The 27,974-nt window shown below is 62.1% G+C and overlaps 2 protein-coding genes across 2 annotated transcripts; both read left to right on the top strand.

Annotated features, from left to right (window-relative positions):
- Positions 1–190: 190 nt before the first annotated feature.
- LOC149913843 (uncharacterized) lies at positions 191–16,561 on the top strand. Its single transcript, XM_090128602.1, has 8 exons — positions 191–262; positions 350–426; positions 1,681–1,758; positions 12,923–13,165; positions 15,300–15,425; positions 15,632–15,691; positions 16,396–16,506; positions 16,541–16,561. Exons 1-8 carry the CDS (start codon positions 211–213, stop codon positions 16,559–16,561), a joined length of 768 nt encoding a protein of 255 aa, XP_089984728.1. The 5' UTR covers positions 191–210.
- On the top strand, positions 16,545–27,967 carry LOC149913844 (uncharacterized). The gene is made up of 5 exons (XM_090128603.1): positions 16,545–20,139; positions 24,109–24,259; positions 24,975–25,118; positions 25,280–25,340; positions 27,852–27,967. The coding sequence occupies exons 1-5, from the start codon at positions 19,898–19,900 to the stop codon at positions 27,965–27,967; spliced, it is 714 nt and encodes a 237-aa protein (XP_089984729.1). The 5' UTR covers positions 16,545–19,897.
- The last annotated feature ends 7 nt before the right edge of the window (positions 27,968–27,974 follow it).

Genomic DNA, 27,974 nt, shown 5'->3' on the forward strand with positions numbered 1-27,974 from the left:
GGGGATGGGGGGGCATTTTAAGGTGGGGGGGGGCACTTTGGGGTGGGGGGGGCTGCAGAACCCATGGGGGGGGGGGAAGATTGGAGGACCACCGGAGGGGGGGGGGGCAGCATTTTGAGGATGGGGGGGTTGTCTATAAGGGTGGGGGGGGGGGGGTCCGACCGCCCTATTGACCCCCCCCCAGGTTTAACACCCCCCCCCCCCCCCACCATGGGCACCTCCCACATCCCAACCCTTCGGCCGGGACAGAAGAACAGCGCAGGTAATGGAGTTCGGGGGGGGGGGCACCATAAATTTTGGGGGGGGGGGGGCACCGCTGATGTCTCCCGTGCCCCCCCCCTCATTTTAGAGACCCCCGAGGAACGGAGGCGGTGGCTGAAGGCTGAGATGCGGCGGCTGCAGCGCGACACAGCACGGGCCATGGCTGTGAGGGGGGGGGCGAGGGGGGGGGCCAAGGGGGGGGGGTTGAAGCTCCTGACCCCCCCCCCCCAAAAAAAAAGGGTCTGCAGGGGCTTCGACCCCAACCCCAAAATGAGGGAACCCCCCACGCCCTGCGACCCCCCCTCCCCACCCTAAAACTCTGTGCCCCCCCCCACACCTTGTGCCCCCCCCACACAATTTTGTGCCCCCCCCCGCACCTTGTGCCCCCCCCCACAATTTTACCCCCCTCCCCCACCCTGCAAACCCCATGCCTCGTGCCGCCCCATGCCCCCCCCCACCCTGTGCCCCCCCCAACAATTTTGAGACCCCCCCCCCACCCTATGACCCCCCCCCACAGCCTGTGCCCCCCCCACACCCTTCAACCCCCCCAAGCTCTGTGCCCCCCCCATTCCTTGTGCCCCCCCCACACACACCCTGCACCCCCCCCCACCCCGCGCCCCCCCCACAATTTTGTACCCCCCCCCCAATGCCCTGTGCCCCCCCCCACCCTGCAGCCCCCATTCCTGGTGCCCCCCCATGCCCCCCCCGACCCTTTGCCCCCCCCACACCCTGAGCCCCCCCCCCAACATCCTGTCCCCCCCCCCCATATCCCACCCTGTTACCTGAGCCCCCCCCCACTCTGTGACCCCCCCCATTTCTTGTGCCCCCCCACAATTTTGTGCCCCCCCCCTTTCCTCCCCCCCACCCTGTGACCCCCCCACACACCCTATGCCCCCCCCCAAGAATTTTGCCCCCCCCACACCCTGTGCCCCCCCACAATTTTGTGCCCCCCCCCCACCCTTTGACCCCCATTCCTGGTGCCCCCCCCATTCCCCCCCCACCCTTTGATCCCCCCCCACACACCCTGTGCCCCCCCCCAGAATTTTGTGCCCCCCCAACCCCGCACCCCCCATTCCTTGTGCCCCCCCCCCACCTTCTGACCCCCCCATTCCCTGTGCCCCCCCCATTAACCCCCCCCTCCTGCACTCTGTGCCCCCCCCAATTTTATCCCCCCCCCCACCCTTTGACCCCCATTCCTCGTGCCCCCCCATGCCCCCCCCACCCTATGACCCCCCCCTCGTGCCCCCCCCAATTTTCTGCCCCCCCCACCCTACACCCCCCCAACTGCCCCCCCCACCTTGTGACCCCCCCCACACCCTGTGCCCCCCATTCCCCGTGCCCCCCCCCACCCTATGACCCCCCCACACACCCTGTACCCCCCCCCATTAATTTTGCCCCCCCCCCCCGTGCCCCCCCCAGGCCGACGACCTCTCACTGCTGGAGCTGCTGCAGAGCCGCCCTGAGGGCCGAGATCTGCTGCGCCTGCGGGACCCCACGGTGAATTGGGGGGGGGGCACACCGGGGGGGGGGGGCATGAGGGGTTCATGGGGGGGGGTTCCGACCCCCCCCCCCACCCTTTATAGCCCCCCCTGAGCCTTTCCATCCCTCCCTACTCCTCCAATTCTACTCCTATTAGGGTCTGCGGGGCCCCCCCTGCCCCCAAATTGACCCCCCAGATCCCAACCCCCCCTACCCCAAACTGACCCCCCCCAGACCCCAAAGCCCCCCCACCCCAAACTGACCTCCAGACCCCAAAACCCCCCCACCCCAAAATGCCCCCCACCCTAAATTGAACCCCCTGCTCCCAAATGACCCCCCCAGACCCAAAGTGCCCCCCACCCCAAATTGACCCCCCCAGACCCCAACCCCCCCTCTGACCCCAAACCCCCCCCAGACCCCAAAGTGCCCCCACCCAAATTGACCCTCCTGCCCCCAAATGACCCCCCCAGATCCCAACCCCCCACCCCAAACTGACCCCCCCAGACCCCAAATTGACCCCCCCGATCCCATAGAGCCCCCCACCCCAAACTGACCCCCCCAGACCCCAAAGCCCCCCACCCCAAAATGCCCCCCACCCCAAATCGACCCCTTTGCCCCCAAATGCCCCCCCATCCCCAAAATGCCCCCCACCCTACATTGACCACCAGACCCTAAAAAGCCCCCCACCCACAACTGCCCCCCCCTCCGACCCCAAACCCCCCTCTTGACCCCAAAGTGCCCCCACCCCAAATTAATCCTCCTGCCCCCAAATTGCCCCCCACCCCAAATTGACCCCCACAGACCCCAACCCTCCCACCCCAAAATGACCCCCCCCCAAACTGACCCCCCCTCCAACCCCAAATCCCCCCTACCCCAAACTGCCCCCCCCTCTGACCCCAAACCCCCCCCACCCCAAAGTGCCCCCCCCCAATTGACCCTCCTGCCCCCAAATGACCCCCCCAGATCCCAACACCCCCACCCCAAAATGACCCCCACCCCAAACTGACCCCCCTGATCCCATAGAGCCCACCATCCCAAATTGACCCCCCCTCCGACCCCAAAACCCCCCACCCCAAAGTGCCCCCACCCCAAATTGTTCCTCCTGCCTCCAAAGGACCCCCCCACCCCAACCCTCCCCCACCCTAAATTGACCCCCCCAGACCCCAATCCCCCCCCACCCTAAATTAACCCCCCCGACCCCATAGAGCCCCAAACCCCAAACTGACCCCCCCAGACCCCAAACCCCCCCACCCCCAAATGCCACCCACCCCAAATTGACCCCTTTGCCCCCAAATGCCCCCCCATGCCCAAAATGCCCCCCACCCTACATTGAGCCCGCAGACCCTATAGAGCCCCCCACCCCAAACCGACCCCCCTCTGACCCCTACCCCCCCCACCCCAAAATGCCCCCCACCCTAAAATGACCCCCCCAACCCCCCCCACCCCAAACTGACCCCCCCTCCAACCCCAAACACCCCCTTGACCCCAAAGTGCCCCCACCCCAAATTAATCCTCCTGCCCCCAAATTGCCCCCCACCCCAAATTGACCCCCACAGACCCCAACCCTCCCACCCCAAAATGACCCCCCCCAAACTGACCCCCCCTCCAACCCCAAACCCCCCCTACCCCAAACTGCCCCCCCTCTGCCCCCAACCCCCCCCAGCCACAAAGTGCCCCCCACCCTACATTGACCCCCCCAGACCCTATAGAGCCCCCCACCCCAAACCGACCCCCCTCCGACCCCAAACCCCCCACCCCAAAGTGCCCCCACCCAAATTGACCCTCCTGTCCCCAAATGACCCCCCCAGATCCCAACACCCCCACCCCAAAATGACCCCCCCAATCCCATAGAGCCCACCATCCCAAATTGACCCCCCCACCCCAAACCCCCCCACCCCAAATTGACCCCCCCAGACCCCATTCCCCCCCCAACCCTAAATTAACCCTCCTGACTCCATAGAGCCCCCCACCCCAAACTGACCCCCCCAGACCCCAAACCCCCCCACCCCAAAATGCCACCCACCCCAAATTGACCCCTTTGCCCCCAAATGCCCCCCCAGCCCCAAAATGCCCCCCACCCTACATTGACCCCCCCAGACCCTATAGAGCCCCCCACCCCAAACCGACCCCCCTCTGACCCCTACCCCCCCCACCCCAAAATGCCCCCCACCCTAAAATGACCCCCCCAAGCCCCCCCACCCCAAACTGCCCCCCCTCCGACCCCAAACCCCCCCTTGACCCCAAAGTGCCCCCACCCCAAATTAATCCTCCTGCCCCCAAATTGACCCCCCCACCCCATAGAGCCCCCCATCTCAAACTGCCCCCCTCTGACCCCAAACCCCCCACCCCAAATTGACCCCCCTGCTCCCAAATGACCCCCCCAGCCCCAAGCCCCCCCCCACCCTACATTGACCCCCCCAGACCCTATAGAGCCCCCCACCCCAAACTGACCCCCCTCCAACCCCAAACCCCCCCACTCCAAAGTGCCCCCCCCCAAATTGACCCCCCTGCCCCCAAATGACCCCCCCAGATCCCAACACCCCCACCCCAAAATGACCCCCCCAATCCCATAGAGCCCACCATCCCAAATTGACCCCCCCTCCGACCCCAAAACCCCCCACCCCAAAGTGCCCCCACCCCAAATTGTTCCTCCTGCCTCCATAGGACCCCCCCACCCCAAACCCCCCCACCCCAAATTGACCCCCCCAGACCCCAAACCCCCCCACCCCAAAATGCCCCCCACCCTACATTGACCCCCCAGACCCTATAGAGCCCCCCACCCCAAACTGCACCCCCCTCCAACCCCAAACCCCCCCACTCCAAAGTGCCCCCCCCCAATTGACCCTCCTGCCCCCAAATGACCCCCCCAGATCCCAACACCCCCACCCCAAAATGACCCCCCAGACCCTATAGAGCCCCCCACCCCAAACCGACCCCCCTCTGACCCCAACCCCCCCACCCCAAAATGCCCCCCACCCTAAAATGACCCCCCAACCCCCCCCACCCCAAACTGACCCCCCTCCGACCCCAAACCCCCCCTTGACCCCAAAGTGCCCCCACCCCAAATTAATCCTCCTACCCCAAATTGACCCCCCCACCCCATAGAGCCCCCACCCCAAATTGACCCCCCCTCTGACCCCGAAGCCCCCCCCACCCCAAACTGCCCCCCCCAGACCCCAAACCCCCCCACCCCAAAATGCCCCCCACCCTAAATTGCCCCCCCTGCTCCCAAATGCCCCCCCAGCCCCAAAATGGCCCCACCCTACATTGAACCCCCAGACCCGATAGAGCCCCCCACCCACAACTGCCCCCCCTCCGACCCCAAAGTGCCCCCACCCCAAAATGCCCCCCACCCTACATTGACCCCCCCACCCCATAGTGCCCCCCACCCCAAATTGACCCCCCCTCTGACCCCAAAGCCACCCCCACCCCAAACTGACCCCCCCAGACCCCAAACCCCCCAACCCCAAAGTGCCCCCACCCCAAATTAATCCTCCCACCCCAAATTGACCCCCCCTCTGACCCCAAAGACCCCCCAACCCTAACTGACCCCCCCAGACCCCCAACCCCCCCACCCCAAGGTGCGCCCCAGCCTAAATTAACCCCCCCGACCCCATAGAGCCCCCCACCCCAAACTGACCCCCCTCCGACCCCAAATCCCCCCACCCCAAAATGCCCCCCACCCCAAATTGACCCCCCTGCTCCCAAATGACCCCCCCAGCCCCAAAATGCCCCCCACCCTACATTGATCCCCCAGACCCTATAGAGCCCCCCACCCACAACTGCCCCCCCCTCCGACCCCAAACCCCCCCACCCCAATGTGCCCCCACCCCAAATTAATCCTCCTACCCCAAATTGACCCCCCCACCCCATAGAGCCCCCCACCCCAAATTGACCCCCCCTCTGACCCCAAAGCCCCCCCACCCCAAAATGCCCCCCACCCTACATTGACCCCCAGACCCTATAGAGCCCCCCACCCCAAACTGCCCCCCCTCCGACCCCAAACCCCCCCTTGACCCCAAAGTGCCCCCACCCCAAATTAATCCTCCCACCCCAAATTGACCCCCCCTCTGACCCCAAAGACCCCCCAACCCTAACTGACCCCCCCAGACCCCCAACCCCCCCACCCCAAGGTGCGCCCCACCCTAAATTAACCCCCCCGACCCCATAGAGCCCCCCACCCCAAACTGACCCCCCTCCGACCCCAAATCCCCCCACCCCAAAATGCCCCCCACCCCAAATTGACCCCCCTGCTCCCAAATGACCCCCCCAGCCCCAAAGTGCCCCGCACCCTACATTGACCCCCCCAGACCCTATAGAGCCCCCCACCCACAACCGACCCCCCCCTCCGACCCCAAACCCCCCCACCCCAAAGTGCCCCCACCCCAAATTAATCCTCCTGCCCCCAAATTGCTCCCCACCCCAAAATGACCCCCCCCAAACGGACCCCCTCTCCAACCCCAAACCCCCCTACCCCAAACTGCCCCCCCTCTGCCCCCAAACCCCCCCATCCCAAAATGCCCCCCACCCTAAATTGCCCCCCCTGCTCCCAAATGTCCTCCCCATCCCCAAAGTGCCCCCCAGGCCACATTGACCCCCCCCAGACCCCAACCCCCCCACCCCAAACTGACCCCCCCTCTGACCCCAAACCCCCCCACTCCAAAGTGCCCCCACCCAAACTGACCCTCCTGCCCCCAAATGACCCCCCCAGATCCCAACACCCCCACCCCAAAATGACCCCCATCCCAAATTGACCCCCCCTCCGACCCCAAACCCCCCCACCCCCAAATGCCACCCACCCCAAATTGACCCCTTTGCCCACAAATGCCCCCCCATCCCCAAACTGCCCCCCACCCTACATTGACCCCCCAGACCCTATAGAGCCCCCCACCCCAAGCCGACCCCCCTCCAACCCCAAACCCCCCCACTCCAAAGTGCCCCCCCCAATTGACCCTCCTGCCCCCAAACGACCCCCCCAGATCCCAACACCCCCACCCCAAAATGACCCCCCCAATCCCATAGAGCCCACCATTCCAAATTGACCCCCCCTCCGACCCCAAAGCCCCCCACCCCAAAGTGCCCCCACCCCAAATTGTTCCTCCTGCCTCCAAAGGACCCCCCCACCCCAACCCCCCCCACCCTAAATTGACCCCCCCGACCCCATAGAGCCCCAAACCCCAAACTGATCCCCCCAGACCCCAAACCCCCCCACCCCCAAATGCCACCCACCCCAAATTGACCCCTTTGCCCCCAAATGCCCCCCCAGCCCCAAAATGCCCCCCACCCTACATTGAGCCCCCAGACCCTATAGAGCCCCCCACCCCAAACCGACCCCCCTCTGACCCCTACCCCCCCCACCCCAAAATGCCCCCCACCCTAAAATGACCCCCCCAACCCCCCCACCCCAAACTGACCCCCCCTCCAACCCCAAATCCCCCCTACCCCAAACTGCCCCCCCTCTGCCCCCAACCCCCCCCAGCCACAAAGTGCCCCCCACCCTACATTGACCCCCCCAGACCCTATAGAGCCCCCCACCCCAAACCGACCCCCCTCCGACCCCAAACCCCCCACCCCAAAGTGCCCCCACCCAAATTGACCCTCCTGTCCCCAAATGACCCCCCCAGATCCCAACACCCCCACCCCAAAATGACCCCCCCAATCCCATAGAGCCCACCATCCCAAATTGACCCCCCCACCCCAAACCCCCCCACCCCAAATTGACCCCCCCAGACCCCATTCCCCCCCCAACCCTAAATTAACCCTCCTGACTCCATAGAGCCCCCCACCCCAAACTGACCCCCCCAGACCCCAAACCCCCCCACCCCAAAATGCCACCCACCCCAAATTGACCCCTTTGCCCCCAAATGCCCCCCCAGCCCCAAAATGCCCCCCACCCTACATTGACCCCCCCAGACCCTATAGAGCCCCCCACCCCAAACCGACCCCCCTCTGACCCCTACCCCCCCCACCCCAAAATGCCCCCCACCCTAAAATGACCCCCCCAAGCCCCCCCACCCCAAACTGCCCCCCCTCCGACCCCAAACCCCCCCTTGACCCCAAAGTGCCCCCACCCCAAATTAATCCTCCTGCCCCCAAATTGACCCCCCCACCCCATAGAGCCCCCCATCTCAAACTGCCCCCCTCTGACCCCAAACCCCCCACCCCAAATTGACCCCCCTGCTCCCAAATGACCCCCCCAGCCCCAAGCCCCCCCCCACCCTACATTGACCCCCCCAGACCCTATAGAGCCCCCCACCCCAAACTGACCCCCCTCCAACCCCAAACCCCCCCACTCCAAAGTGCCCCCCCCCAAATTGACCCCCCTGCCCCCAAATGACCCCCCCAGATCCCAACACCCCCACCCCAAAATGACCCCCCCAATCCCATAGAGCCCACCATCCCAAATTGACCCCCCCTCCGACCCCAAAACCCCCCACCCCAAAGTGCCCCCACCCCAAATTGTTCCTCCTGCCTCCATAGGACCCCCCCACCCCAAACCCCCCCACCCCAAATTGACCCCCCCAGACCCCAAACCCCCCCACCCCAAAATGCCCCCCACCCTACATTGACCCCCCAGACCCTATAGAGCCCCCCACCCCAAACTGCACCCCCCTCCAACCCCAAACCCCCCCACTCCAAAGTGCCCCCCCCCAATTGACCCTCCTGCCCCCAAATGACCCCCCCAGATCCCAACACCCCCACCCCAAAATGACCCCCCAGACCCTATAGAGCCCCCCACCCCAAACCGACCCCCCTCTGACCCCAACCCCCCCACCCCAAAATGCCCCCCACCCTAAAATGACCCCCCAACCCCCCCCACCCCAAACTGACCCCCCTCCGACCCCAAACCCCCCCTTGACCCCAAAGTGCCCCCACCCCAAATTAATCCTCCTACCCCAAATTGACCCCCCCACCCCATAGAGCCCCCACCCCAAATTGACCCCCCCTCTGACCCCGAAGCCCCCCCCACCCCAAACTGCCCCCCCCAGACCCCAAACCCCCCCACCCCAAAATGCCCCCCACCCTAAATTGCCCCCCCTGCTCCCAAATGCCCCCCCAGCCCCAAAATGGCCCCACCCTACATTGAACCCCCAGACCCGATAGAGCCCCCCACCCACAACTGCCCCCCCTCCGACCCCAAAGTGCCCCCACCCCAAAATGCCCCCCACCCTACATTGACCCCCCCACCCCATAGTGCCCCCCACCCCAAATTGACCCCCCCTCTGACCCCAAAGCCACCCCCACCCCAAACTGACCCCCCCAGACCCCAAACCCCCCAACCCCAAAGTGCCCCCACCCCAAATTAATCCTCCCACCCCAAATTGACCCCCCCTCTGACCCCAAAGACCCCCCAACCCTAACTGACCCCCCCAGACCCCCAACCCCCCCACCCCAAGGTGCGCCCCAGCCTAAATTAACCCCCCCGACCCCATAGAGCCCCCCACCCCAAACTGACCCCCCTCCGACCCCAAATCCCCCCACCCCAAAATGCCCCCCACCCCAAATTGACCCCCCTGCTCCCAAATGACCCCCCCAGCCCCAAAATGCCCCCCACCCTACATTGATCCCCCAGACCCTATAGAGCCCCCCACCCACAACTGCCCCCCCCTCCGACCCCAAACCCCCCCACCCCAATGTGCCCCCACCCCAAATTAATCCTCCTACCCCAAATTGACCCCCCCACCCCATAGAGCCCCCCACCCCAAATTGACCCCCCCTCTGACCCCAAAGCCCCCCCACCCCAAAATGCCCCCCACCCTACATTGACCCCCAGACCCTATAGAGCCCCCCACCCCAAACTGCCCCCCCTCCGACCCCAAACCCCCCCTTGACCCCAAAGTGCCCCCACCCCAAATTAATCCTCCCACCCCAAATTGACCCCCCCTCTGACCCCAAAGACCCCCCAACCCTAACTGACCCCCCCAGACCCCCAACCCCCCCACCCCAAGGTGCGCCCCACCCTAAATTAACCCCCCCGACCCCATAGAGCCCCCCACCCCAAACTGACCCCCCTCCGACCCCAAATCCCCCCACCCCAAAATGCCCCCCACCCCAAATTGACCCCCCTGCTCCCAAATGACCCCCCCAGCCCCAAAGTGCCCCGCACCCTACATTGACCCCCCCAGACCCTATAGAGCCCCCCACCCACAACCGACCCCCCCCTCCGACCCCAAACCCCCCCACCCCAAAGTGCCCCCACCCCAAATTAATCCTCCTGCCCCCAAATTGCTCCCCACCCCAAAATGACCCCCCCCAAACGGACCCCCTCTCCAACCCCAAACCCCCCTACCCCAAACTGCCCCCCCTCTGCCCCCAAACCCCCCCATCCCAAAATGCCCCCCACCCTAAATTGCCCCCCCTGCTCCCAAATGTCCTCCCCATCCCCAAAGTGCCCCCCAGGCCACATTGACCCCCCCCAGACCCCAACCCCCCCACCCCAAACTGACCCCCCCTCTGACCCCAAACCCCCCCACTCCAAAGTGCCCCCACCCAAACTGACCCTCCTGCCCCCAAATGACCCCCCCAGATCCCAACACCCCCACCCCAAAATGACCCCCATCCCAAATTGACCCCCCCTCCGACCCCAAACCCCCCCACCCCCAAATGCCACCCACCCCAAATTGACCCCTTTGCCCACAAATGCCCCCCCATCCCCAAACTGCCCCCCACCCTACATTGACCCCCCAGACCCTATAGAGCCCCCCACCCCAAGCCGACCCCCCTCCAACCCCAAACCCCCCCACTCCAAAGTGCCCCCCCCAATTGACCCTCCTGCCCCCAAACGACCCCCCCAGATCCCAACACCCCCACCCCAAAATGACCCCCCCAATCCCATAGAGCCCACCATTCCAAATTGACCCCCCCTCCGACCCCAAAGCCCCCCACCCCAAAGTGCCCCCACCCCAAATTGTTCCTCCTGCCTCCAAAGGACCCCCCCACCCCAACCCCCCCCACCCTAAATTGACCCCCCCGACCCCATAGAGCCCCAAACCCCAAACTGATCCCCCCAGACCCCAAACCCCCCCACCCCCAAATGCCACCCACCCCAAATTGACCCCTTTGCCCCCAAATGCCCCCCCAGCCCCAAAATGCCCCCCACCCTACATTGAGCCCCCAGACCCTATAGAGCCCCCCACCCCAAACCGACCCCCCTCTGACCCCTACCCCCCCCACCCCAAAATGCCCCCCACCCTAAAATGACCCCCCCAACCCCCCCACCCCAAACTGACCCCCCCTCCAACCCCAAATCCCCCCTACCCCAAACTGCCCCCCCTCTGCCCCCAACCCCCCCCAGCCACAAAGTGCCCCCCACCCTACATTGACCCCCCCAGACCCTATAGAGCCCCCCACCCCAAACCGACCCCCCTCCGACCCCAAACCCCCCACCCCAAAGTGCCCCCACCCAAATTGACCCTCCTGTCCCCAAATGACCCCCCCAGATCCCAACACCCCTACCCCAAAATGACCCCCCCAATCCCATAGAGCCCACCATCCCAAATTGACCCCCCCACCCCAAACCCCCCCACCCCAAATTGACCCCCCCAGACCCCATTCCCCCCCCAACCCTAAATTAACCCCCCCGACCCCATAGAGCCCCAAACCCCAAACTGACCCCCCCAGACCCCAAACCCCCCCACCCCCAAATGCCACCCACCCCAAATTGACCCCTTTGCCCCCAAATGCCCCCCCAGCCCCAAAATGCCCCCCACCCTACATTGACCCCCCAGACCCTATAGAGCCCCCCACCCCAAACCGACCCCCCTCTGACCCCAACCCCCCCACCCCAAAATGCCCCCCACCCTAAAATGACTCCCCCAACCCCCCCACCCCAAACTGACCCCCCCTCCAACCCCAAACCCCCCCACCCCAAAGTGCCCCCACCCCAAATTAATCCTCCTACCCCAAATTGACCCCCCCACCCCATAGAGCCCCCCACCCCAAACTGCCCCCCCCTCTGACCCCAAACTGCCCCCACCCCAAACTGCCCCCCCCAGACCCCAAACCCCCCCCCGACCCCATAACGCCCATCTTGGCTCCTCACTGCCCCCCCCCGGAACCCCCCCCCATTCCTTTCAGTCCCCCCCATCCATTTCCGTGCCCCCCCCTCCTTTAGTGCCCCCCCACCTATTTCCTGCCCCCCCCAAATTATTTCCATGCCCCCCCCTTCCCTTCAGACCCCCCCATTTATTTCTGTGCCCCCCCCCTTCCTTTGGTGCCCCCCCACCTATTTCCTGCCCCCCCGTTTATTCCCGTGCCCCCCCCAGATTAATTCCTGTGCCCCCCCCAATTAATTCCCACCCCCACATTAATTTCTGTGCCCCCCCCATATTTATTCCCACGCCCCCCCTATTTATTCCCGTCCCCCCCCATTTTTTCCACTCCCCCCCCCATTTATTCCCATGCCCCCACATTTATTCCTGTCCCCCCCCCGTATTAATTCTCATGCCCCCCCCATATTAATTCCTGTCCCCCCCATTAATTCCCGTGCCCCCCCCATTAATTCCCGTCCCCCCCCCACATTTATTCCCGTCCCCCCCCCCATATTAATTCCCATGCCCCCCCCATATTATTTCCGGTGCCCCCCCATTTATTCCCATGCCCCCCCCCATATTAATTCCCGCCCCCCCATTAATTCCCATGCCCCCCCATATTATTTCCCGTGCCCCCCCATTTATTCCCTTGCCCCCCCATTAATTTCTGTGCCCCCCCCATTTATTCCCGTCCCCCCCGTTTATTCCCATGCCCCCCCATATTAATTCCTGTCCCCCCCCATTTATCCCCTTGCTCCCCCCATTAATTTCTGTGCCCCCCCCCATTTACTCCCGTGCCCCCCCACTAATTCCCACGCCCCCCATTTATCCCCGTCCCCCCCCATTAATTCCGTGCCCCCCCCGTATTTATTCCCACGCCCCCCCCATTAATTTCTGTGCCCCCCCATATTAATTCCTGTCCCCCCATTTACTCCCATGCCCCCCCGTTTATTTCCATGCCCCCCCCATATTTATTCCCATAGCCCCCCCTATTAATTCCTGTCCCCCCCCGTTTATTCCTGTCCCCCCCCATATTAATTCCCATGCCCCCCCCATTTATTCCCGTCCCCCCCCATTAATTCCCGTGCCCCCCCCCATATTAATTCCCGTGCCCCCCCCCATTAATCCCCCCCCCATTGTCCCCCCCCCAGCCCGCGCGCTGTGCGCTGTGCCGCCGGCTGTGCGCGGAGCGCCGGAAGTTGGACGCCCTGGGAGCCGCGAAATGGGGGGGGGCTCCAATCTCGGCTCCCCCCCCCCCGGCACGGAGCCCCCGCCCCCCCCGCGGCCCCGCGACCCCACGGCGGGGGGGGGGGCGGCTGCTGCGGCTGCAGCTGAAGGCGCAGGAGGCGGAGCGGCTGGCGGGGCTCTATGGGCGCCTGGGGGGGCACCTGCAGGTAACCCCCCATAACCCCCCCAAAAACCCCCCATAACCCCATAAACCCCCCCCATAAACCCCATAACCACATAAACCCCCACCCCATAATACCAATAACCCCATAAAACCTCACCCCATAAACCCCATAACCCCATAAAGCCCATAACCCCATAAACCCATAACCCCCCCAAAAAACCCCATAACCCCATAAACCCCCCCCATAAACCCCCACCCCATAAACCCCATAAACCCATAACCCCCCCAAAAAACCCCATAACCCCATAAACCCCCCCCATAAACCCCATAACCCCATAACCCCCACCCCATAAACCCCCAAACCCCCCCACCCCATAACCCCATAACCCCCACCCCATAAACCCCATAACCCCATAAACCCCCCCCCATGAACCCCCCATCCCATAATACCCATAACCCCATAACCCCATAAACCCCCACCCTATAACCCCATAAACCCCATAACCCCATAACCCCATAAACCTCCCCCCATAAACCCCATAACCCCATAAACCCCATAACCCCATAAACCCCCACCCCATAACCCCATGACCCCCCCACCCAATAAACCCCCCACCCCACAAAACCCCCGCACCCCATAACCCCATAACCCCATAAACCCCATAAACCCCATAAGCCCATAAACCCCATAACCCCATAAACCCCCACCCCATAATACCAATAACCCCATAAAACCTCACCCCATAACCCCATAACCCCATAAACCCCCCCCATAAACCCCCACCCCATAACCCCATAAACCCCCACCCCATAAACCCCCCATCCCATAATACCCATAACCCCATAAACCCCCACCCCATAAACCCCCCCCCACCCCATAAAACCCATAACCCCATAATCCCCTACCCCATAGAGCCGCTCCATAAACCCCAAAGCCCCCACCCCATAAAACCCATAACGCCATAACCCCCCCACCCCATAAACCCCCCACCCCATAAACCGCCACCCCATAAAACCCCCCACCCCATAAAACTCTGCATCCCATTACCCCCCCACCCCATAACCACTCTCACCCCATAACCCCCCACCCCATAACCCTGGGGTCCCATGGGGGAGGGTTGCATGGAGGAGGGATCCTATGGGGTGGGGGGGGTTATGGGGTCCTATGGGGTTTCCAATGGGGGGGGGGGGGTCCCATAGGTGCTGTGTCCTTTGGGGGGGGTCCTATGGGGTTCCCAAGGGGGGGGTCTTTTGGGGAGGGGGTTCCTATAGGATCCCAAGGGGGGGTTCAATGGGGATCCCCACCTTGGGGGGGGTCCTATGGGGTTTCAAATAAGGGGGGGTCACGCGGGGGGGTCCTGTATGTGCTGTGTCCCATGGGGGGGGTCTTCTGGGGGGGGGGTCCTATAGGGATCCTAAGGGGGGGTCTTGTGGGGGGGTCCTATGGTGGGGGGGTCCTATGGGTGGGTTCCTTTGGGGGGGGTCCTATGGGATCCCAAGGAGGGGGGGGTCCCATGGGGGGGTTTCTATGGGGGGGGTCCTATGGGGTTTCCAATGAGGGGGGGTCCCATGGGGATCCCCACCTTGGGGGGGGTCCTATGGGGTTTCAAATAAGGGGGGGTCACGCGGGGGGGTCCTGTATGTGCTGTGTCCCATGGGGGGGGGTCTTCTGGTGGGGGGGGTCCTATAGGGATCCTAAGGGGGGGTCTTATGGGGGGGTCCTATGGTGGGGGCTGTCCTATGGGAGGATTCCTTTGGGGGGGTCCTATGGGGATCCCAAGGAGGGGGGGTCCCATGGGGGGGGGGGGGGTCCTATGGGGTTCCCAAGGGGGGGGTCTTTTGGGGAGGGGGTTCCTATAGGATCCCAAGGGGGGGTTCAATGGGGATCCCCACCCTGGGGGGGGTCCTATGGGGTTTCAAATAAGGGGGGGGTCACGCGGGGGGGTCCTGTATGTGCTGTGTCCCATGGGGGGGGGTCTTCTGGTGGGGGGGGTCCTATAGGGATCCTAAGGGGGGGTCTTATGGGGGGGGTCCTCTGGTGGGGGGGGTCCTATGGGTGGGTTCCTTTGGGGGGGTCCCATAGGGTTTCCCACCTTGGGGGGTCCCATAGGTGCTGTATCCTATTGTTGGGGGGGGGTCACACTTTCACCCCCCCCTCTCCCCCCCCCCCCCCGCAGGAGGAGCTGCTGACGGCACGGGCTGAGCTGGGGGGGCTGCAGGCCGAGCTGGGGGGGCTGCGAAGGGAACTGCGAGCGCTGAGCATCCGGGCGGGGGGGGGGCGGGGGGGGCACCGCCGCACCCAGGTAAAGTGGGGGGGGGAGGGGAAAATGGGGGTGGGGGGGGCAACCCAGCTGGGTCTGTAGGGGATGGGGGAGGGGGGGGACACGAGGTTTGATGAGGGGGGGGGTTATGGGAGGGGGGGGAGCGAGGTTTTATGAGGGGGGGGTTATGGGGGGGGGCACGCAGCACCCATGGGTGTCGTTTGTGTGTCGTCCCCCCCCCCCCCCAGAAGAAAGCAGGGAGCCGAGGGGCTCAGCAGCTGCTGCGGGAGACGGGGGGGCTGGAGGAGGTACGGGGGGGGGGCAGGGGGGGGCAATGGGGGTGTGCTGGGGGGGGGACAATGGGAGTTACTGGGGGTCTGGGGGGGGGGGTTGGGGTCTTGGGGAGGCGCTGGGGGGGGCACTGGGGGCTATTGGGGCAATGGGGGGGCACTTGGGGGGGGGTACTGGGTGTTATTGGGGTCTGGGGGTGTTTTTGGGGGGGTCATGGGGGGGGCACTGGGAGCTATTGGGGCCTGGGGGGGGCACTGGGGGGGGCACTGGGAGTTACTGGGGCCTGGGGGGGGCACTGGGGGGGGGGCACTGGTAGTTATTGGGGTCTGGGGGGATTCTGAGGGGGGGCACTGGGAGTTACTGGGGGTCTGGGGGTGTTTTTGGGGGGTCATGGGGGGGCACTGGAAGCTATTGGGGTCTGAGGGGGGGCTATGAGGGGGGGCACTGGGATCTATGGGGGCCTGGGGGGGCTCTGGGGGGGGGCACTGGGGGTTATTGGGGGTCTGGAGGCATTTTGGGGGGGTTATGGGGGGGGCACTGGGGGCTATTGGAGTCTGGGGGGGCTCTGGGGGGGGGCACTGGGGGTTATTGGGGGTCTGGGGGTGTTTTTGGGGGGGTCATGGGGGGGCACTGGGGGCTTTTGGGGGTGTTTTTGGGGTGGGGGGGTCTGGGGGGGGGCTCTGGGAGTCACACTGGGACTCTGTGCCCCCCCCCCCCCCAGCCCGACCCCCCCCACGATTCCCCGGAGCCACAGGAGGAGCCGGGGGTCTCCCCCCCCACGCCCCCCCCCACGCCCCCCAGCCGCCCCCCCCAGCGCCACCGCAGCCCCCAGGTGAGGGACCCCCAAGTGTCCCCCCCCCCCCCAGCGTCCCCATGGTGTGGGCTGACCCCATGTGGCCCCATGACCCCATATGGCCCCATTTGTCCCCATGTCCCCATGTGTCCCCATGACCCCATATGTCCCCATTTGTCCCCATGACCCCATATGGCCCCACAACCCCATATGTCCCCATTTGTCCCCATGACCCCATATGGCCCCATTTGTCCCCATGTGTCCCCACGACCCCACATGGCCCCACATGTCCCCATGACCCCATGTGTCCCCATGACCCCATATGGCCCCACAACCCCATATGTCCCCATTTGTCCCCATGACCCCATGTGTCCCCATGACCCCATATGGCCCCATTTGTGCCCATGATCCTATTTGTCCCCATGACCCCATATGTCCCCATGTGTCCCCACGACCCCATATGGCCCCATTTGTCCCCACGACCCCATATGTCCCCATTTGTCCCCATGTTCCCATGTGTCCCCATGACCCCATATGTCCCCATGTGTCCCCATGACCCCATATGTCCCCATGTGTCCCCACAACCCCATATGGCCCCACGACCACATATGTCCCCATGTGTCCCCACAACCCCATATGGCCCCACGTGTCCCCATGACCCCATAAGGCCCCATTTGTCCCCACAACCCCATTTGTCCCCACATGTCCCCATGACCCCATATGGCCCCATAACCCCATATGTTCCCATGTGTCCCCATGACCCCATTTGTCCCCACATGTCCCCATGACCCCACATGGCCCCATTTGTCCCCATGTCCCCATTTGTCCCCACGACCCCATATGGCCCCATGACCCCATATGGCCCCATTTGTCCCCACGACCCCATATGGCCCCACGACCCCATATGTCCCCATTTGTCCCCATGACCCCATATGTCCCCATGTGTCCCCACGACCCCATATGGCCCCATGACCCCATATGGCCCCGTGACCCCATGATGTGGAGCTGTCCCCAAGTGTCCCCCTATAGCAGCATCCCGGTGTGTCCCCATACGTCCCCATAATGTGGGGATGTTCCCAGAAATCCCCATATGTCCCCCTGTATCCCCATATATCCCTACGGGACCCCATTTGTCCCCATATGCCCCCATTTGTCCCCACATGTCCCCACACGTCCCCATATACCCCCCTGTATTCCCCTATATCCCCATATGTCCCCTTTTGTCCCCATACATCCCCATGTGTCCCCATGACCCCATATGTCCCTGTGTGTCCCCATTTGTCCCCATATGCCCCCATATGTCCCCATATATCCCATATGTCCCCGTACGTCCCCATATAGCCTCATATATCCCCATGTGTCCCCATGTGTCCCCATTTGTCCCTATTTGTCCCCATATATTCCCATATGACCCCATATGTCCCCACTTGTCCCCATATATCTCCACATGACCCCATATATCCTCATGTGCCCCCATATGCCCCCATATATCCCCATATGACCCCATGTGTCCCCATATATCCCATATATTCCCCTATATCCCCATATGACCCCATATATCCCATATATCCCATATATCCCCACATGACCCCATATAATCCCATATATCCCCATGTCCCCGTATGTCCCATTGACCCCATATATCCCCATATGACCCCATATATCCCCATTGACCCCATATATCCCCATTGACCCCATATATCCCCATTGACCCCATATATCCCCATATGACCCCATATAACCCCATATATCCCATATACCCCCATATGACCCCATATATCCCATATACCCCCATGTGTCCCCATATATCCCCATATGACCCCATATATCCCCACGTGCCCCACATATGGGGTCAGTGCGATATATGGGGATGTATGGGGATGTATGGGGTCATATGACCTCATATAACCCCATATGTCCCCATTGACCCCATATATTCCACTGACCCCATACATCCCACTGACCCCATACATCCCATATATCCCCCTATATCCCCATATGTCCCCATGTGACCCCATATATCCCCATATATCCCATATATCCCCATGTATCCCCATATGACCTCATATATCCCCGTATGCCCCCATATATCCTATATATCCCCATATGACCCCATATGACCCCATATATCCCATATATCCCCGTATGACCCCATATGACCCCATATATCCCCATATGACTCCATATATCCCATGTGTCCCCATGTGTCCCCATATGACCCCATATATCCCCGTATATCCCATATATCCCCATATGTCCCATGTATTCCCATATATCCCCCATATGACCCCATATATCCCCATACATCCCATATATCCCCCTATATCCCCATGTGTCCCCATATATCCCCCATATGACCCCATATATCCCATATATTCCCATATCTCCCCATACGCCCCCACTGACCCCATCCATCCCATATATCCCCATATATCCCCATATGACCCCATATGACCCCATATATCCCATATATCTCCGTATGACCCCATATATCCCCCATATGCCCCCATATATCCCCATATATCCCATATATCCCCATATGTCCCCAACTGACCCCATCCATCCCATATATCCCATATATCCCATATATCCCCATATGACCCCATACATCCCACATATCTCATATATCCCCATATGACCCCATATGACCTCATATATCCTCATATATCCCATATATCCCCATATATCCCATATATCCCCATATTTCCCCATATGACCCCATATATCCCATATATCCCCATATGACCCCATATGACCCCATATATCCCATATATCCCCATATGACCCCATATGACCCCATATATCCCATATATCCCCATATTTCCCCATATGACCCCATATATCCCATATATCCCCATATGACCCCATATGACCCCATATATCCCATATATCCCCATATTTCCCCATATGACCCCATATATCCCATATATCCCCATATGACCCTATACATCCCATATATCTCATATATCCCCATATGACCCCATATGACCTCATATATCCCCATATGACCCCATATGACCCCATATATCCCATATATCCCCATATGACCCCATATGACCCCATATATCCCCATATATCCCCATATTTCCCCATATGACCCCATATATCCCATATATCCCCATATGACCCTATACATCCCATATATCTCATATATCCCCATATGACCCCATATGACCTCATATATCCTCATATATCCCATATATCCCCATATATCCCATATATCCCCATATTTCCTCATATGACCCCATATATCCCATATATCCCCATATGACCCCATATGACCCCATATATCCCATATATCCCCATATATCCCCATATATCCCCATATATCCCATATATCCCCATATGACCCCATATATCCCATATATCCCCATACGCCCCCACTGACCCCATCCATCCCATATATCCGCCCATATCCCTATCCATCCCCATGACCCCATATGGACCCACACGTCCCCAGGTGGCGCAGCCTATGGGGCCGCCTATGGGGCCGCCTGTGGGGCCGCCTATGGGGTCTCCTATGGGGTCTCCTATGGGGCCGCCTGTGGGGCAGCGCCTGGCGGCGGCGGCCGAACGCAACGCGGCGCGGCTGCGGCGGCTGCGCGGGGAGCTGGAAGCGATGGAGGCGGAGCTGCGGGAGCGGCGGCACCGCGGGGGGGGGCGGCGGGAACGGTGAGATGGGGGGGCATTGATGTCCCCATAACCCATAGATGTCCCTATATCCCATAGATGTCCCCATAACCCATAGATGTCCCCATATCCCATGGATGTCCCCATATCCCATAGATGTCCCCATATCCCATGGATGTCCCCATATCCCCATAGATGTCCCCATATCCCATAGATGTCCCCATATCCCATAGATGTCCCCATATCCCATGGATGTCCCCATATCCCATAGATGTCCCCATATCCCATGGATGTCCCCATATCCCCATAGATGTCCCCATATCCCATAGATGTCCCCATATCCCATAGATGTCCCCATATCCCATGGATGTCCCCATAACCCATGGATGTCCCCATAACCCCATAGATGTCCCCATAATCCCATGGATGTCCCCATAATCCCATGGATGTCCCCATATCCCATAGATGCCCCCATATCCCATAGATGTCCCCATATCCCATAGATGTCCCTATATCCCATAGATGTCCCCATATCCCATAGATGTCCCCATAACCCCATAGATGTCCCCATAATCCCATGGATGTCCCCATATCCCATAGATGTCCCCATAATCCCATGGATGTCCCCATAATCCCATGGATGTCCCCATATCCCATAGATGTCCCCATATCCCATAGATGTCCCCATAATCCCATAGATGTCCCCATAACCCATAGATGTCCCCATAACCCCATAGATGTCCCCATATCCCATAGATGTCCCCATAACCCCATAGATGTCCCCATATCCCATAGATGTCCCCATATCCCATAGATGTCCCCATAACCCCATAGATGTTCCTATATCCCATAGATGTCCCCATAATCCCATAGATGTCCCCATATCCCATAGATGTCCCTATATCCCATAGATGTTCCTACATCCCATAGATGTCCCCATAACCCCATAGATGTCCCTATATCCCATAGATGTCCCCATATCCCATGGATGTCCCCATATCCCATAGATGTCCCCATATCCCCAGTGACCCCATAGGTGTCCCTATATCCCATAGATGTCCCCGTAACCCCATAGATGTCCCTATATCCCCAGTGACCCCATAGATGCCCCCGTATCCCCAGTGACCCCATAGGTGTCCCTATATCCCATGGATGTCCCCATAACCCCATAGATGCCCCCATATCCCCATTGATGTCCCCATATTCCCATGGATGGCCCTATATCCCCAGTAACCCCATAGATGCCCCCATACCCCGCATATCCCCATAGATGTTCCTGTATCCCATAGATGTCCCCAGTAACCCCACAGATGTCCCCATATCCCCAATGACCCCATAGATGCCCCCATATCCCATAAATGTCCCCATATCCCCAGTGACCCCATAGGTGTCCATATATCCCATAGATGTCCCCAATGACCCCATAGATGCCCCCATATCCCCAGTGACCCCATAGGTGTCCCTATATCCCATAGATGTCCCCATAACCCCATAGATGCCCCCATATCCCCATTGACCCCATAGATGTCCCCATATTCCCATGGATGCCCCCATATCCCCAGTGACCCCATAGATGTCCCCATATCCCCATGATTGTCCCCAGTGACCCCATAGATGTCCCCATAACCCCATAGATGTCCCCATAACCCCATAGATGCCCCCATATTCCTAGTGACCCCACAGATGTCCCTATATCCCCAGTGTCCCCATATCCCCCAAAACCCCATAGATGCCACCATATCCCCTATGACCCCACAGAAGTCCCCATGTCCCCATAACCCCATAACTGCCCCCTATCCCACTGACCCCATTACTGCTCCATATCAAATCTCATATCAGATCCCATATTGGATCTCATATTGGATCCCATCTCAGATCCCATCTCAGACCCCACATCAGACCCCATCTCAGACCCCATATGGGATCCCATATCGGACCCCACGTCAGACCCCACGTCAGACCCCATATTGTATCCCATATCGGATCCCATATTGGACCCCACATCAGACCCCATATGGGATCCCATATTGGACCCCACATCTGACCCCATATCTGACCCCATATCAGATCCCATATCGGTTCCTATGTCAGCTCCCATCTGAGACCCCACATTGGACCCCACATCAGACCCCATATGGGATCCCATATCAGTTCCCACATCAGACCCCATATCAGCCCCATATCAGTCCAATATGGGCTCCCAGCTCAGACCCCACATCAGGCCCCACATCAGGCCCCATATCAGCCCCATATCAGCCCCATACGGGACCCCATATGGGCTCCCAGCTCAGACCCCATATCTGACCCCATATCAGCCCCATATCGGTTCCCACATCACACCCCATCTCAGCCCCATATCAGTCCCATATGGGCTCCCAGCTCAGACCCCAGCTCAGACCCCATATCAGCCCCATATCAGCCCCATATCAGACCCCATATGGGCTCCCATCTCAGCCCCCATATCAGCCCCATATCAGCCCCATACGGGCTCCCAGCTCAGACCCCATATCAGTTCCCATATCGGATCCCATATGGGCTCCCATCTCAGACCCCACATCAGCCCCCACATCAGCCCCCATATCAGCCCCATATCAGCCCCATATCAGACCCCATACGGGCTCCCAGCTCAGACCCCATATCAGTTCCCATATCGGATCCCATATGGGCTCCCAGCTCAGACCCCACATCAGCCCCCACATCAGCCCCCATATCAGCCCCATATCAGCCCCATATCAGACCCCATACGGGCTCCCAGCTCAGACCCCATATCAGTTCCCATATCGGATCCCATATGGGCTCCCAGCTCAGACCCCACATCAGCCCCCACATCAGCCCCCATATCAGCCCCATATCAGCCCCATATAAAACCCCATACGGGCTCCCAGCTCAGACCCCATGTCAGACCCCATATCAGCCCCATATGGGATCCCATATGGGCTCCCATCTCAGACCCCATATCAGACCCCATATCAGCCCCACATCAGACCCCATATCAGCCCCATATCGGACCCCACACGGGCTCCCATCTCAGACCCCACATCAGTTCCCATCTCAGACCCCATATCAGTTCCCATATCGGCTCCCATCTCAGGCCCCACATCAGACCCCATATCAGACCCCATATCAGACCCCATATCAGCCCCATATCGGATCCCATATGGGCTCCCAGCTCAGACCCCACATCAGACCCCATATCAGCCCCATATCGGACCCCACACGGGCTCCCAGCTCAGACCCCACATCTGACCCCATATCAGCCCTATACGGGATCCCATACGGGCTCCCATCTCAGACCCCACATCAGTTCCCATCTCAGACCCCACATCAGTTCCCATACGGGATCCCATCTCAGCCCCATCTCAGACCCCACATCAGGCCCCACATCAGGCCCCATATCAGCCCCATATCAGCCCCATATGGGACCCCATATGGGCTCCCAGCTCAGACCCCATATCTGACCCCATATCAGCCCCATATCGGTTCCCACCTCAGACCCCATATCAGCCCCATATCAGACCCCATATGGGCTCCCATCTCAGACCCCACATCAGACCCCATATCAGCCCCATACGGGACCCCATACGGGCTCCCATCTCAGACCCCATATCAGTTCCCATATCAGATCCCATATCGGCTCCCATCTCAGACCCCACATCAGCCCCCATATCAGCCCCATATCAGCCCCATATCAGACCCCATACGGGCTCCCATCTCAGACCCCATATCAGTTCCCATCTCAGACCCCATATCAGTTCCCATATGGGCTCCCATCTCAGACCCCATATCAGTTCCCATACGGGATCCCACATCAGACCCCATATCAGTTCCCATATGGGATCCCATATGGGCTCCCATATCAGCCCCATCTCAGCCCCATACGGGACCCCATATCAGTTCCCATATGGGCTCCCATCTCAGACCCCATATCAGTTCCCATACGGGATCCCACACCAGACCCCACATCAGCCCCATCTCAGCCCCATCTCAGACCCCACCCGGCTCCCACCGCAGCTCCGTGCGGCACAGCGCCGCCCAGCGGCGGCTGCTGGAACGGCTGTCGGCGGAGCGGAGCGGGGCGCGGCGGGACGCGGCGGCGGTGGAGCGGGACGTGCGGGGGGTGCGGGCGGCGCTGCGGGGCGCCGAGCTGCGGCTGCGGGATGCGGTGAGGGGGGGCGGTGTGGGGTGGGAAGCGGGGGGGGCGGGACCCCAAATGTGGGATGGATGGGACCCCAAAAGTGGGACTGATGGGACCCCAAATGTGGGATGGGTGGGACCCCATAAGTGGGGCATTGGGGTCACTGTGGGGTTGGGCGGGATAGACCCCAAATGGGACCGATGGGACCCCAAATGTGGGATGGATGGGACCCCAAAAGTGGGACAGTGGGTCACTATGGGATGGGATATTTGGGGTCCCCAAAGGTGGGACTGATGGGACCCCAAATGTGGGGCATTGGGGTCATTATGGGGTGGGGCGGGATGGACCCCAAATGTGGGATGGGTGGGAGCCCAGATGTGGGACATTGGGGTCACTATGGGATGGGATATTTGGGGTCCCCAAAAGTAGGATCTCAAATGGGACCGATGGGACCCGAAATGGGATGGATGGGACCCCAAATGTGGGACACTGGGGTTCCTATAGGGTAGGACATTGGGGTCCCTATAGGGTGGGACATTTGGGGTCCCTATAGGGTGGGACATTGGGGTCCCTATAGGGTGGGACATTTGGGGTCCCTATGGAGTGGGACATTTGGGGTCCCTATAGGATGGGATTTTTGGGGTCCCCATAGGGTGGGATTTTTGGGGTCCCTACAGGAGGCATCACCCCAAAGTTCTGCCATCCCAGCGCTATGGGGTCGGGCAGCTTTGGGGTGCCTCAGTTTCCCCTACAGGACGACGAGACCCCCCCGGCCCCCCCCCCGGCCCCCCCCGAGGCGCTGCTGCTGCTGTTGGCCCGGACCCAAACCCGGCTGTTGGCGCTGCGGGGGGGGCTGCAGGGACCCCCCCCCACCGCCCCCCAACAGGTGGGGATTTGGGGCGGGGGGGGGGGGCACTTTGGGGGGGGGGGAGCTCCTGGCCTCCATTTATTTTGGGGGTTCTGTAACGGGGGGGGGGCTGTGTTGGTGCTGGGGGGGTCCTGACTTGTTTTGGGGTCGCCCCCCCCCCCCCAAAATCCTAAATCCAGGTTGAGGCTTCGCTGCAGAGCGGCCGTGCTGACCCCAAAGCTCTGCCCCACAGCTCGGATGGTGAGGGGGGGGCGGGGGGGGCTATGGGGGAATTGGGGTGGGGAGGGGGCTTTGGGGGTGATGGGGGCTATGGGGTGGGGGGGGCTATGGGGTAATTGGGGAGGGGGGGCTATGGGGGTGATGGGGGTTATGGGGTAATTGGGGTGGGGGGGCTTTGGGGATGATGGGGGCTATGGGGTCTATGGGGTGGGGGGGGCGGTGGGGGGCTGTGGGGGGCGGGGGGGGCTATGGGGGAATTGGGGTGGGGGGGCTATAGGGGTGGTGGGGGTGATGGGGGGCTATGGGGGCTATGGGGGGGCTTTGGGGGTGATGGGGGCTATGGGGTGGGGGGTTTTGGGGGGTCTATGGGGGCAATAGGAGCTATGGGGTGGGGGGGGTTATGGGGTAATTGGGATGGGGGGGCTTTGGGGGTGATGGTGGCTATGGGGTCTATGGGGTGGGGGGGGCGGTGGGGGGCTGTGGGGTGCGGGGGGGGCTATGGGGGTGGTGGGGTGGGGGGGCTATAGGGGTGGTGGGGGTGATGGGGGGCAATGGGGACTATTGGGGTGGGGGGCCATGGGGGGTGTATAGGGGCTATGGGGTGGGGGGGTCTATGGGGTAATTGGGGTGGGGGGGCTATGGGGGTGATGGGGGTTATAGAGGCAATGGGGTCTATGGGGTGGGGGGGCGATGGGGGGCTATGGGGTGCAGGGCGGGCTATGGGGGAATTGGGGAGGGGGGGCTTTGGGGGTGATGGGGGCGATGGGGGGCTATGGGGTGCGGGGGGGGCTATGGGGGAATTGGGGTGGGGGGGCTTTGGGGGTGGGGGGGGTGATGGGGGCTATGGGGTTGGGGGGGTTATGGGGCAAATGGAGTGGGGGGGCTATGGGGGTGATGGGGATTTGTGGGGTCTATGGGGGCAATGGGAGCTATGGGGTGGGGGGGTCTATGGGGTAATTGGGGTGGGGGGGCTTTGGGAGTGATGGGGGCTATGGGGTGGGGGGGGTTATGGGGTAATTGGGGTGGGGGGGCTATGGGGGTGATGCGGGCTATGGGGTCTATGGGGTGGGGGGGGCGATGGGGGGCTGTGGGGTGCGGGGGGGGCTATGGGGGAATTGGGGTGGGGGGGCTATGGGGGTGGTGGGGGCGATGGGGGGCAATGGGGGCTATGGGGTGGGGGGGGTTATGGGGTAATTGGGGTGGGGGTCCTATGGGTCTGATGGGGGCAATGGGGGGCTATGGGGTGCAGGGGGGTCTATGGGGTAATTAGGGTGGGGGGCCTATGGGGGTGATGGGGGCAATGGGGGGCTATGGGGTAATTGGGGTGGGGGGGCTATGGGGGTGATGGGGTCGATGGGGGGCTATGGGGTGGGGGGGCTTTGGGGGCTCTATGGGGGCTATGGGGTGGGGGGGCTTTGGGGGGCCACGGGGGGCTTTCGGGGTGAGGGTTCTATAGGGTGGGGGGGCAATGGAGAGTGATGGGGGCCCAGGGGGGGCAATGGGGGCTATGGGGTGGGGGATCTATGGGGTGGGGGGGCTTTGGGGGGGATGGGGGCAATGGGGAGCTATGGGGGGCAATGGGGGGGGGGGGGAATGGGGGCCTATTTGTGGTCTATGGGGTGGGGTGGGGGGGCCATGGGGTGGGGGGGCAATGGAGCCTATGGGGGCTATGGGGGGGTCTATGGGGTGGGGGGGCAATGGAGCCTATGGGGGCTATGGGGTGTTTATAGGGTGGGGGGGCCATGGGGGGCTATGGCGTCTATTTGGGATCTATGGGGTGGGGGGGCTTTGGGGGGGATGGGGGTCCCATAGGGGGTTATGGGGTGGGAGGGCTTTGGGGTGGGGGGGGGGGCAATGGGGAGCTATGGGGTCTATGGGGGGCAATGAGGGGTGGGGGGGGGAATGGGGGCCTATTTGTGGTCTATGGGGTGGGGTGGGGGGGCCATGGGGTGGGGGGGCAATGAAGCCTATGGGGGGTTTATAGGGTGGGGGGGCAATGGGGGGCTATGGGGTCTATTTGGGATCTATGGGGTGGAGGGGCCACGGGGGGCGATGGGGTGGGGGGGTCTATGGGGTGGGGGGGCAATGAAGCCTATGGGGGGGTTTATAGGGTGGGGGGGCCATGGGGCCTATTTGGGGTCTATGGGGCGGGGGGGCCACGAGGGGTGATGGGGTGGGGGGGTAATGGAGCCTGTGGGGGTCTATAGGGGGTTTATAGGGTGGGGGGGCCATGGGGGGCTATGGCGTCTATTTGGGATCTATGGGGTGGGGGGGCTTTGGGGGGGATGGGGGTCCCATAGGGGGTTATGGGGTGGGAGGGCTTTGGGGTGGGGGGGGGCAATGGAGCCTATGGGGGGCTATGGGGTGTTTATAGGGTGGGGGGGCCATGGGGAGCCCATTTGGGATCTATGGGGTGGGGGGGCCACGGGGGGCTATGGGGGGCAATGGGGGGTTATTTGGGGTCTGTGGGGCGGGGGGCCATGGGGGGGGGCTCCGGGGGGGGGTCGTTGCGCTCACCGTGCGGCCCCGCAGATGAAAGCAGCCCCGCCCCCCCCGGCGACCTCCCCCCATCCCGCGCCGCCATCAAACGCCAATCGCGGCAGCTGCTGGAGAGCCGGCGGGGGGGGCGGGGGGGGCGGGGCGCGTGAGGACCCC

Source organism: Phasianus colchicus, chromosome 34 (genome assembly GCF_987193195.1).
Source record: "Phasianus colchicus chromosome 34, bPhaCol1.hap1.1, whole genome shotgun sequence".
In the NCBI taxonomy this organism is placed as follows: domain Eukaryota; kingdom Metazoa; phylum Chordata; class Aves; order Galliformes; family Phasianidae; genus Phasianus; species Phasianus colchicus.